Source organism: Thermobia domestica, chromosome 5 (assembly GCF_964235325.1).
Source record: "Thermobia domestica chromosome 5, izTheDome1.hap1.1, whole genome shotgun sequence".
In the NCBI taxonomy this organism is placed as follows: Eukaryota; Metazoa; Arthropoda; class Insecta; order Zygentoma; family Lepismatidae; genus Thermobia; species Thermobia domestica.
The window spans coordinates 60,762,750-60,776,475 of record NC_137458.1 but is presented as its reverse complement, the minus strand read 5'-3'; the positions used below and the strand labels follow the sequence as shown (position 1 = coordinate 60,776,475).

The 13,726-nt window shown below is 35.8% G+C and overlaps 1 protein-coding gene across 1 annotated transcript in view; it reads left to right on the top strand.

Moving 5' to 3' along the window:
* Positions 1-299: 299 nt before the first annotated feature.
* Positions 300-13,726, top strand: part of Syx5 (syntaxin 5) — a 30,302-nt gene continuing 16,875 nt past the window's right edge. Inside the window, exons 1-4 of the mRNA XM_081758710.1 lie at positions 300-458; positions 9,682-10,082; positions 11,174-11,229; positions 13,026-13,273. Coding sequence (XP_081614836.1) covers positions 9,715-10,082; positions 11,174-11,229; positions 13,026-13,273 — 672 coding nt within the window. The 5' untranslated portion in view covers positions 300-458; positions 9,682-9,714. The remainder of the gene's footprint in view (positions 459-9,681; positions 10,083-11,173; positions 11,230-13,025; positions 13,274-13,726) is intronic.

The window sequence follows — 13,726 nt, the reverse complement described above, 5'->3', positions numbered from 1 at the left end:
CAACGAACCGGCTGAATAGCACCACTGCACATAACACAATAGTGTAAGAAGCAAGGAAAACTGTTATATAAGTTCCACACAATAGAAATATAAAAATCACTTGAATGTTTAAATTTTATCACAGAATTTCGGATCATCCGTGCCATCCACTTGCTCACTTTCACTGTTTTACTGTAAATTTTTAATTAATTATCTTTTTTCAATCAATTTCTACATAAAACAATTTCAATGATTCTGTCAACATGGCTACAATACCGCGACCGTTGTTTGTATTAGATCCAAAATTTAGCTTTATATTTTTCTGGCAATACTGTTTCTGATGATGGTAGTGTAGATGGACACGTAGGTTGTGCAAGGATTATAATTTTGTTTCGTGTAATCTCAAACTGTCATTGTTGAGTATGCAGCAGTGTGGTAAAATATGCTTATGCTAGTGAAATCAAAGTGTTCCTATACAGGTAATGATGTGTGTTAGACCGATATTTCAATTTATCGGAAAGTCATATTTTGTTGTGATAGAAAGTTGATGAATGTGTAACTTTCGCTAAAGTCTGGATGGTGAATAGTGTTCATGCAAAGTGACAATCTGTTATAGCTCATAATTAATGCTTGATCTCACATACAATCCGATAATAGTTCAGTAGAGTGGAACAATATGAGGGTCAATATATAGAAAATTTACGGGTAAAATTGTTAACTGCTAATAAAAGATCAAATGTATTACGGTAGATAATGTACGTCAAAGTAAAAAAAAAAAAAAAAAAAGTAATGAATAAAAAACGTAAATAATCTTAGCAAAAATACCATGCAATCCACCACAAGGGAATTATTACATCATGATCTTTCCTCAACGTACTGAGAGAGACAGTGATAGCGCCCGTCTCTGAGATCCTCGCCGTCGTCCTTTGTACTAGTCGGTTTTGAATCTTCACTGTTGCTGCTTTTGACTCACACCCTTCTTTGTGTCACGAAGCAAATGCTTTTCTGCCACCGTACCAAGTAAAAGTGGTACATTGTTAATACAAGTATTTAAACCATTAAGATTCGTGTAATGGGAAAGTTTAAGAGTAGTCATTATCCATGATGGCGTCTACATTTTTTTATGTATCAGCTTGATAGGCTATTGTTTAGCTTTGGGGGCCAGCTTTTTCACCTACTTTTTTGCGATATTCTATTCTGGTTCGGTCGTTTTGTGGTTACCGCTTGATGGGATCTAATGAAAAGTGTGTATAAGTAAAGCGGCAAGTTTTCACTTTAGCAGGGTTGGCAAAAACCATGGTTTTTATTAAAAAAAACAAATAAACCGGTTTTTTTGGTTTAAACCAGGTTTTTTGGGTTTAAACCAGGTTTTTATGGTTTAAATAATTTGCTCTATATATTCATATCATATATGGACAGAAATAAGTTTGTTTCGCCTTGATGTTATTATGCGACAACCGAGTTATGCTGGAAGGGGTCACATAAGCTTAAAGCGGAATAAAAACCGCTTCTCGAGTTACATCCGAGAGAAATTGTCCTCCATTTGAACTCGGAACCAGGACTAATTGGCCACAAATGCGATACGTCTGCCGACTAACTCACGAAGAAATCCTGATAAAAAAAAAAAAAAAACGTTGTACTGATCTTTACATGCTTCTTAATATAACTGTCAAGAGTCATTTCAGGACAAAAAGATAAAAAGTTGCACAAGTGAAACCATTACACAGAATTACATATGAACAATTTCAAAGTAGTACGGAGTACAGAAGAACTAATTTAGTTCAAGTTAGTTAATAACGACTTTTATTGGTCCAAATTAAAGAAATACACCGACTTAATCTGCATATCAATAAGAAAAGTGAATAAAGATACGAATTATTTGAGTCCACTTTTGCTCAAACTCATTTATACATAAATAGATACCAAAGATACTTATTTCACTAAAGGCCTCTCGTGAGGTCTGTATGACCCCCCCCCCCCCACACACACACAAAAAGTACGGCATTTTCGATGTATTTTATCAATAGTAAACATTGAAACGAAACAATATTTAGAATTTTTCTTCGATTGCAATTACATAACAATAATAACTACAAAAAATCACAAAATAAACATTTATAAACTTATATAAAAAAAAGTTGCTTTTGTAGTATAATCTTTTTGGGTAATGAATGGGGAATTTAGGTCTGGATATAATACGAATAATATACGGGAGTGAAACGTGATAACCCACAAATATGTGTTCATCAAGATTTTACAAACACTTACACTTTTACGAACATTTTTTGTTTTTTGGTTTAAACCAGCCAACCCTGCACTTTAGTAATTTAATTCAGTGCATCGTTCAATGAATTGATTCGTAAGGAACTGGTTGCTCGGAACTAGTGATGGGCAAAACAATTCATTTCGGAGAATCGATTCATTTACTTTGATTCACTAAAATGATTCGATCATTTAATTCGTTCATATGAATTGGTCGTCCGCGCATACCTTTTGCGCAAGTGAATTGGTTGGGAATGATTCGCTCATTGAATCAGTTAGGTTTCCGCGCATCTCTTTTGCGCAATGAGTTATTCGATCATATGAATTGAGTGGGAATTATTCGATCATATGAATCGCTTGGGCTACTGCACTTCTTTTCTGCGCAACTTATTAAATTCCTTGTGAGGAAGTACAACCTCGTGTATCATCTTTGCCACATGACACGGACAGCGTTGCATTGGGGTGAGTGGAGTGGCTCGGGAACTCTTAAGCTTCAGTGCAATTATGAAGTTTCAATAATATGCTATTGCTCTATTCCCATTGTTGTTATTTTTGCATCCTGCTTTCATATTAGAGCTTCAGACGAACACTAAAAGTGTTGCAATCTCCACGTTTTTTCTACCAACTTCAGTTTTTCGAGGAAATATTTTGTTGAAATATACTCCATAAGATTTTCGCGGGATATGAGCAGTTATAACAATTTAATTTCAACTTCTTATTGTCGTGCATATTAATATGGGGAAAAATATAGAGCTCTCTATAGGCGACATTCATGCTTTTGGTTTTAAATACAGAAAACATTATACAATGAGTCTGTAGTATTATATTCATTTCTAGTGGGCATTATATGCCCAGGTCATATAAACTTCGTAAAGTACACATCATGTTAATGGATTTCTTTTGTTGTTGTAAGTCAGAGCTATACCCTGTAGGGTAAAGAAGATGCGGATGATTAATTAAAGTAAATTGTTATCTCGCAGTCCATTCTATTCTATCCTAGGGGTCACCGTGGCTCACTGATAAAACTCTTGCCTCCTTTGCGCGGGGTCCCTGGTTTGATCCACTGCTAAGTAAGTTTGTGGTGTACATCATCATGTCCGTGGGTTTTATCGGGTAAACCCACTCCCCTTTCCTTCCACACTCTCATTCCAACTATTCTTCCATCGTCATTTACTTGCCTTAATCATTCGTTTTCCTTAGGCTAATGGACATAAACATGGAACGTTAAACTGCAAAATTTCTATTTTATTATATTATATTCTAAAATATGTTCTATTTTATTCTTGACTGGAAAAGATACTGATCTTCGAGATAGAGAAAAAGAGGTAGTTTACACATGAACATATATTTAATACTGTACCATTGTGATAATTTTAAAAGATTTCGCTCGAATAGACTATGAATAAACGCAAAGTTAAATGAAATTTTAAATTTTTACGTTCCATGATTATCATCGTGTAGACTAAAGGAAACGATTATGATGAGAATGAATGAAATGGTGAAATGAAGGAAGTGAGCGAAAACAAGAGAACCCCGAGAAAACCCACACATATGGTGTTTGTCCACCATAAATCCCACTTGGCGCAAATAGAAAACCAGGGACTCCATCCACCAGAAGTGAACGTTTTACCACTAAGCCACTACTACTTCAATAAGCCAATGATGAACATGTATTTGAGAAAATACTGGTAACCCCAATTGAAACCAATCTGAGAAATGCCTCGGGAGAAACTTCTTGGTCTGGCGGATATTCTCCCCGGCCACCCCTGTTATCATCAGTGTTTGTCTACATTTCTAAGAGAAAACCGTTAGTTAAATTTCAGTTGAGTTGACTTTCAGTTTAACGTCCGGTTCAGCAGCGAGGCTATGTGAGGCGTGGACCTACTGATTAACATGAAATCCGAACCACATGAGCTTCCGCCGGGAATCGATCCCGGGCCTCCCACATCTTGTTTACATGGAAGCTCAGAAAACTATTTGTGTCTTTATGTATGTTTCAATAGAAATAAAGCAAAAAGTAGGTACCACTAAGCTTCGTCTATGTGGACAAGTGTTTTTACTGAAAGATGCAATACACTGTCTTCCCAGAAAGAATCTTTATTCATCTTTCTACATATACGTTTTTTAAAATCAATTATGTACAGTACAAATAATTTACAGTGCACTTTTTCTGTGTAAGTACTGTATTTACATTGAATATAATATAGTACTTTGAGTGGATTATAAAACATTAAAATTGACTTTTTTGGCTACTGCAGTTGAAAGTAATGAAAATAATTTTATCCAATGCACGTACAGTATCTTAATAAAATGGATAAATGCTCATCAAGAGTATGTTGATATTAACTAAGAAATCGTATTACATCTAATTGAGCAACACTGCCGGTACTTCACGACAAGAAGCAAGCAACAAGAAAGTTTATTCTGTAATCTAACAACGCGGTTTCTTTTCTTCCTAGTAAACAACCCTACCACGCAGAAAGAAAAAAAAATCGCACGCATCTACAAAAGCAGGAAGAAAAGGCGCACGTATGGTTTTCTTTCTTTTTCACTCCCCGTGAACAGCAAGCGCATTTGCAGAAGCAACCTCACCAATTGTCTCACACAAGCTGACAGTTTGTGATTCTCAATTCATTTCGATCACGGGAAACAATTCAGTGAGAAGTACAAATGATTCATTAGAAGAATAGATTCATTTGTGAAAAGAATCATAATTCATTTGATTCACGCCATGATTCGTTCATAATGATCGAATCGTTCATGATCGACACAACACTACTCGGAACAGTTCGTTAAATATCACCAGGTTGATGGTTCCGACTGTAAATATCGTGATGGTTCCGACTGTAATCATTCTACAATTGTTTGTAACGTTTCTTTCAAATGATAGATTTAGAGCTATACCAACTTACAATCGTAACAATTCTAAATTTATCAAAATATGAAATATATTGCATATAAAATAACAGATAAAACTACAGCAAGAACCAACACATTTTCAGATTGCCACAAAGAGAACTGAACAAACTATTTGCATGAGGGGAAAAGCCCTCTAACCCCTTGCTACAGCAAAAATAGACAGAAAATTAACGTACAGTTCAAACTGCACAAAACTATACGTTTAAAAGGAAACAAGCCTCCGATCCAATCCAACCAAATATCTTACACCTAAGAAAAAGAAAACTAGAAATAGTTAAATACCAGAGATTTTAATTTGGTTATAATAATTGTGCAGCATGCTTCATTCTGGTTACAGTATATTTTTCTCCAATGCTATGGCCAGAGCAAAATTTCCTATTTCATAAATAATAGTTAAACTGCAGCATCATTCCTTCTGACCATGTGTGCACCTCAAACTCCTTTTCAAATGCCACCAAGCATTCCCAATATTTTGTGCATATGCTCCACTAACAGGATCGACGGAATTACAGGAGTAGTTCACAGTTAAATGCTTCCATTGACCACTAAGAACGAGTAACCTTTCCAACAATCCGTAATAATTGTTGACACTTCACATTGACATTTCTCGAAATTATGTATAATAATTGTTTTGCATTTCTCTGATTACCTGGACACTCACTCAGGAATATATCAAGTCGGTTTCCGTACAAATACCGCCAACAATCCAAACTTGCCTTCCATTTCTACAGTCGACCACCAATAAGACCTACAAAATGCCTAACCACAGCCTCTCGTCTTAATATTTAGTCAGTCACATACAGTTCTCCTGCTTTATGCAGTACTGAATGAACACACACGTATAATATTTTCGTATGTTGTGACGCCAGAGAACATGTATGTGAACGTGTAACATAACAGAAGAATTTCACGTTCCTCCAATCTAGATTTATTAATAAAACTTCCATTTCTAACAAATAATTGCTTTAAGTATGATGATCATTTGCGATTATAGTTTACTTTCAGCCAATAGACTGGTATTGTGCATAATAACTTATAGCTTTTTCCACATATGCTGCAATTTCTGTTGAGCTGTAATAATCCGACACGAAGACAGAACCTGTAATTATTAACATCACTGTCACATACTAACGTTGATAAGCGATATAAGTTAAAATCTCTTATATGTTCTTCATAAAAAGGAACTTCCACCCCAGAGTTGCCAACCTCAGAAAACAAAATTATTGATTTTCGTCTTTAAATTTATCGTATACTACAAAAAATATTATCGTATATTCGTTATGCACATGACAATTGCAGAAATAAATATACTACTTCTAATAATAGCAATTATATATAATAAACTTTTCTAGTAACCTTCAGTTTCGAACAAGGGCCGCGTGGCTCAGTGGTAGAGCGTTCACCTGTGGTGCATGTGGTCCTTGGTTCAATCCCAGCTGGCACCAAGTGAGCTTTGTGGTGGACAAACACCGTGTACGTGGGTTTTCTCGGAATTTTCCCGTTTTCTCCTACTTTCTTCATTCCACCATTTCCTTCATGTAAAACTGAAAGATTTTTTTTCAGTTTCGAAATCCATCATTGTCGTACTTCCCATTTTTAAAAAAAAATCTTTTTAATACTACTCTGAACAGCAACAATATTTTCGCCATTTCGTAAACGTAATTAAATTTAAAGAATGGATGCAGGGTTGCCATTTGCCAATTCTCAAATCATTATTGATTTATTTTAGCGAGAATGACTGTTAAAAACCTCATTCTGTGAGTGTGTGTGTGAGGGGGGGGGGAATTGTGTTTGTTTTATAATTACTTAATGCACATTACAATTTATTTGCACATTTAAACACTGCAAAAAAAAGTGTGCGTTCACAAATTATCGTATTTGGTCTAGGAATTAATTCGTGCGGGTGGACAAGAGATGGCGCAACGAACGGAGCGTCCCACAGTTCCGTGTATCCACACATGTGTTGCAAACCCCTGTCATCGCGTATCGTTCGTAGTATAGGGCAGTGGATTAAAGCGTCAACAACACCAGTTTGTAGTTAAGTGAACATGGCGCAATTTGTGCCTGATAAAATGTTTTTGCGGGGTGTCCTGCTGCATTACTTGAACATGCAGAAAAGTGCGACTGAAAGTCATCGTATTTTGGTGGAAGTGTATGGTGACCATGCTCTAGCTGAGCGAACGTGTCAGAAGTGGTTTGCATGGTTTAGAAGTGGTGATTTCGGCTTGGCAGACCAAGAGCGAGCTGGACAGCCAAAAAAAATTCAAGACGAAGAATTGACAGCATTGCTCGAGCAGGATTCGTGTCAAACGCAGGAACAACTTGCAGCAGCATTAGGCGTTGATCAAACAACAGTCTCCAAACGCTTGAAAGCCATGGGAATGATTCAAAAGATGTCACATTGGGTTCCACATGAATTGAAAGACAGAGACGTTGAAAGACGAAAAAACATTTGCGAATTGCTGCTTCAACGACAGAGCAGAAAGGGGTTTCTGCATCGAATTATTACGGGTGATGAGAAGTGGATCCATTACGAGAACCCTAAACGAAAAAAGGCCTGGTTGAAACCAGGTGAACCAGGTCCATCACAACCAAAACGAGATATTCACTGTGCAAAGGTTATGCTGTGCATATGGTGGGATATGAAAGGTGTGGTGTACTATGAGCTGCCGCAACCGGGTGAAACTATGAATGGAGAACGTTATCGACGACAATTAATGCGTTTGAAGCAAGCTCTGGCCAGAACACGACCAGAATGGGAGAACAGACATGATAAACTTATTGTTCAACATGATAACGCTCGCCCACATGTCGCAAAACCGGTCAAAACCTATTTAGAAAATGTCGGATGGGAAGTTTTACCCCACCCGCCGTATTCACCAGACGTTGCTCCTTCGGACTACTACTTGTTCGATTGTATGAACAACGATTTGATTGGACAGCGGTTTACTTCTTCAGAAGATATCGAAACATGGGTCTCTGATTGGATCGCTTCCAAGGATGAGGACTTCTTTCGCCACGGAATCCGTACATTGCCTGACAGATGGGCGAAAGTGGTGGCTAGCGATGGACAATATTTTTCTTAAGGTATTTATGTATTTTGTGTTTGTACTACAGCTTCAATGTGTGCGTACCAACCGCACGAATTAATTCCTAGACCAAATATATTCACCTATTATTGCAAGGGCATTACCGTATATAGCATTAAGGATTAAATTATTGTATATCACGATAAATTGTCGTATAGTTGGCAAGCCTGTTCCACCCATTAGATATGTGCCACCGTAATACCGTGATGGTGACAAACAGATTTGCTGTTGGTGTTCTTATTAAACATGAACCATTCAATTAATTTCCCAACGGAATCTTTTTTGCTTTACCGCTTTGGCGGCAGTTATCAGACGTTTGAAAATCGCAACTCGACGCTGCATGTTGAGTCAGTTCCTTATGACAATTTTTATTATTAGGCCTATTATTTTTAATGATATCTTTGCCACGAGTTCTGTATGTTATCAGAACCTTTCACATAATCAGTCTCGATATACTTAACACTTTGTAGTCGAGTTTTCATCTGGCCCAATTAATCCTGCACGCACGATTTGCTGTTGATCGAATCGGAGAGATATCCGTTTAACCAACAACGTCTGGCCAGCTGCACACAATATCAGTGCCAAATCGCGTCTTGTTTTGATCACTTTTATCCAATACAAGACATTCGAAGTACACGCATGTTCAGTGTTAATTCACAAATATTACGAGTTGCAGTACATGAATGTGTCCTTTATTTGGATAATTATATCTCGGTTGTCTATATTACAGGTATTCATCTTAGCATTTGTAGCTTTCGTTGCCACAACAAACTTTAAAAAGTTACCAAATCCTATATACCTGCATTTTCTAGCCATAGAATCGGAAGAAGATGGTAGTGAAGTTATCGAAAATTCAGCAAATCTGATTCACAAGAAAATACGGTGGTCAGTCCTTGTTATTGTGTGTTATTCGTAATTGAGCTCTAAATGAATTAATTATGGGAAATGATTGTCTCTCTTGCAAGATTTTCTGTTTTATTTAATTGTATATTTATGATTGCATTTAACTTTAATCATGGGATGTTTTTTTGGAATCCGAGACAAGCGTGTGGGGGGGAAGGAGGGGAGAGTTTATTCTAGGTACGAAACTGGTCATCTGGTGCGATAGAGCAGACAGCAGTATGTTTGAAAGAAGTTCAAATCTAAACCATCTTTGTCAAAATTTCTGTTTGAGCGTACACTTTTTCTCTCTCTCTCTTCTTTCGTAATTTAGCGTGCAAATTCATACCTTTTGTCTAGACTTTAGCGTCCCTTTTCTACAGTACCGTTATAAAAGACCTAATTTTACGTGCGATCCGAACCACATGAACTCTCCCCATTGCATTCATCGGATCGCTTGTACCAAAACAGCAAGAAAGTTTTCCGTAAGAAAATATATTGTGAATAAATAGGAAGTTCTTCATTATTCTTATTTTTGTGTCTTTTCTTTCAGATTTCCACATGATAACTGAGTTTGGATGATCCAATGACAGCGAGGAGACGTCGTGGCTGGTCTGAATCAGAGCAAACGCCCCTTATTGTGACAAGTGGGGTGGCTTACTCTGAAAGAGAAAATTTTGGATATTCACAGAATATTTCTTCAATTGATAATAATAATGTGGGGAAAGCAGTGTTTGAGTCTGAAACAGTGGTAGACGAAAAGGGAGACAGAAGATTTGGTTACAGTAATCCTAAAAATACTCCAAAAATGATGACGTCACGGGATAGAACTCCCGAGTTCTTAAACACGATAAGATCTCTCCAGAATCATCAAACAGGGAAAATAGTAGCAACCAAGGATCCACGTAAAGTCAAATATCTTCAAAGTTATGCTGAATTTATGATGATTGCTAGGTATGTATTTGTTTTATTATTTAATTTATTTAGTACATATTAAGTATCAACAGGCAGGAACAACGATGGAATGACAGAAATAGAATGCAACACACTAGGCGATGGAGCAAAATTCAGTTTTCATCATCACGAAAGGAGACTTAAGAAACCCAGAATAAAAACTATATATCATTCTCAGTATATAGAAGAACTTATCCCTGAATTTATCTTACTTTTTGAAATCTCCGTACAGTTGCAACAATCCTCGTGTCGTCTTCTGCGGCTTCGAAATTCATATTGAAAAGTTACATCACATCTTATATATCTCATCGTGTAGTATTACCGTTATTGCTCAGATGAAGAGTGGAGTTAAATTTCTGAGTTAATGTTATAAATCATTCTTCTTAACTTCTTTATGTGTACCAAGAAAACGAAATAGGCTGTATACTTCTTTAAAAATATCTTCTAAGGGTTGAGGAAAAAAAAAAAACACTGTATTTATTGGCGTATTTAGTGGTTGAAGAATGCTACTTTTAACAAATTGAATGTCAATAAATTTATATTTAAAGAGCTTTAAATAATACGAAGAATCTGAAGAATGGGATAGCGGTTACAGTTAAAACACACAATTTCGGAGATTAATAAAAAAAAAAAAAAAATCGTTGAGAATATTTAGATATTAAAATGCGTCAAACTTGAGTGATTATTCATATTAGTTAATTATAGAGATGTGAGGAATGTAGTTAAAAATCTTTTAAATCCTGTTGTACTGTATGTACTTCATTCTGTGATCATTGTCATTTACGTTTATTAATGACAAAATCAATAGTTTTTACTATGAAATCAAGTACATATGATGTACTGAGTGTTTTTATTCAGAATTATGAACCTCTTATACAAACTTTACGTAACGAGTTTTCGTCTTCCGCCCTAATGATAGGCACCAAATATATCAATTAATGTGTTGAATTCTCTACTGTTTCCTGTGTTTTGCTTCTACAGTATTACATTATGTGCTTATTTTTTTTGGTGGATTTTAATATATCTGTTCAATATTCTCACTGTATGTTATTTATTTTCTTGCAATTATTTCAATGTTCTTTTACTTTCAGAGCTATAGGGAAAAACATAAGCAGCACTTATACGAAATTAGAGAAACTGACTATGTGTAAGTAACGTTCAGTTACTATTATCATCATCATCAAGAGCTTTAATGTCACACAGTAACCCTCCTAGGCTAAGGGAGATGGTGTGTGATAAGAAACGAAATGGTGGAATGAAGAAAATGGGAAGGAACGAAAGAACTCCGAGAAACCCCACGCAAACAGTGTTTGCCCATCACAAAGCCCACTTGGCGAACTCAGGGATCGAACCAAGGATTGTACGCACCAGAGATGAGCGTTCTGTTACAGCCAAAATCATTTAGTTGTAATATCTGTGAGTCTGCTGGCTTGGTCAGGCAGTCCATGGGATTCCTGGTGATGAAAAATCCTGTCTGTCACGAGTTCAAACCCTACTCTGGGCATATGCGTAATGTATTATCCTTTCACAGTTCAGATCATTATCATAATGCATTTCTCATAGTTTCCTTAGTTTAAAGGGTATAACCGTAAGTGGTAGAATTAAAAAATAATCTGGGGGGCGCGGTGGCTCAGTGGTAGAGCGTTCACCTCCGGTGCTTGGGGTCCCTGGTTCGATCCCAGCTCGCGCCGCGTGGACTTTGTGGTGGACAAAGACCATGCTCGTGGGTTTTCTCGGGGTTCTCCCGTTTCCTCCCACTTTCTTCATTCCACCATTTCACTCATCTCTCATCATCACCGTCGCCTTTAGCCTAACTGGCATAACCATGGGACGTAAAACTTAGATTTCATTTCATTTCAAAAATAATCTATTGTAATATCTATTAGAGTAAAAAGATGGCATAGTACTTTGAAATTAGGCTTGTTTCATAATGTCAAGTAAGACTTTCCGTAGATTAATTTGCTAGTTTGAAGATAGTACCAGTGTATGTTTTATGAAATTACTGTGTATGTAAGATGTAATATATATATATACTAGTAGTAGCATATATTTTTCAGATATCGTATTGATTAATTGTTATTATTGAAAAACTAAGTCACTAAATTCGTGGAAATTTCCCTGTACCGTTACAAAAATATAGGAGTCGTCTATTTAGGACGAAAAAAAATTTGTTCTGTACATTAATTATTCTTGCATATTATAATTGAATGAGGTTAATTGTTGTAAAAACTCCACGTCAAAAATTCAATATACATACTGAGATATTTTGTTATAAGACTTTTTTTAACGCATAGACAAGAAGTATCAAAGTGTGGCTTTCTTTCTTTTAGTCTCGAAATTAATATTTGTATAATAATTTATGTTGAGTTTGCTGAAGGTTGAAAAAGTAGATAGAGATGCAATATAGCTTTTAATGCTTTTCGTTCAATAGTAAGGCATGACAATATGGTTTCTAACAAACTAAGAAATATTATTATTATTATTTCTTTTTAATTGTTATTTCTAACTTACCTTGCTCTGAAATGTAAGCTTTGTTGTGTGTCTAAGAAAGGATGTGCCTAGGCTGTAAGCATACAGTCATGCTAAAAAGATAAACATCCATCTTTCTTTCGGAAGCTATCTATTTGGACCGATAGATAGCAAGCTTTGATTCACAGACTTTCAAAGATATTAAGAATATTCGCTATACACTATACAAAATATCTAAATAAATAACATAAAGGTGTAAATCGTAAACAGAGACCTGATAGTTTTTATAACTTGATTTTTTTTTTTTTTTTTTTTTTTTTTTTTTTTTTTTTTTTTTTTACCATGATTAAAAAATATTAGATTGATATGATGTGACCTCGCAGATGATTATTCAGTCTTTTGCTTTTATTTTTGCTGATGTATAGTAGCTAGAATTAATTGATTGTATTTATAATTTTTTATTCTAATTTTAAGTGGCGAAGAAAAAGTCTTTATTTAATGACAGACCTACAGAAATCCAAGAATTGACGTACATTATCAAGGAGGATTTGAATAATCTAAACCAACAAATTGCAAGGCTTCAAGATGTGGCTCGCAGCCAGAGGCAGACGCCTAATAGCCGGTCATTAGTTTCGCATTCATCGAGTGTGGTATTAGCTCTACAGTCCAAACTAGCTTCCATGTCAAGTGAATTTAAACAAGTCTTGGAAGTGAGAACTGAGGTAAGAGACTACAAAATCTTTCATGTTTAAAATAATCTTGACTGTCCTAGATTGGCATGACCATACCAAAATAAGATCTGTAAGTTCAAACATTTTGAAACACAAAACAACGTCATTGTTTCGTGTATATGAGTGTTCACGTAGTACATTATATTATGGTACAAAGAAAAGGGTAAAGTAAATCTGATTCATAAAGCATTAACTTTTGAGTGCAAGAATGCATAAGTGATAGCGTTCAATGTAATTTTTTTTTTCTTTTTCTTTACTTTCATTCATTTATTTCAAAAGACGTCATATAATAATGGCGAGAAGTTGTTTTCTGCTCGTGAAAACTGACTTTAGGATCGCAGTTGCTGCTAACTACATTACCTCTGTGAGTGTCAAAGCCATGAAAGCCTGTATCTCCAGACACAGCCCTTGGACCTTCGTGACATGTTTCGAAAGAGGAGCTAC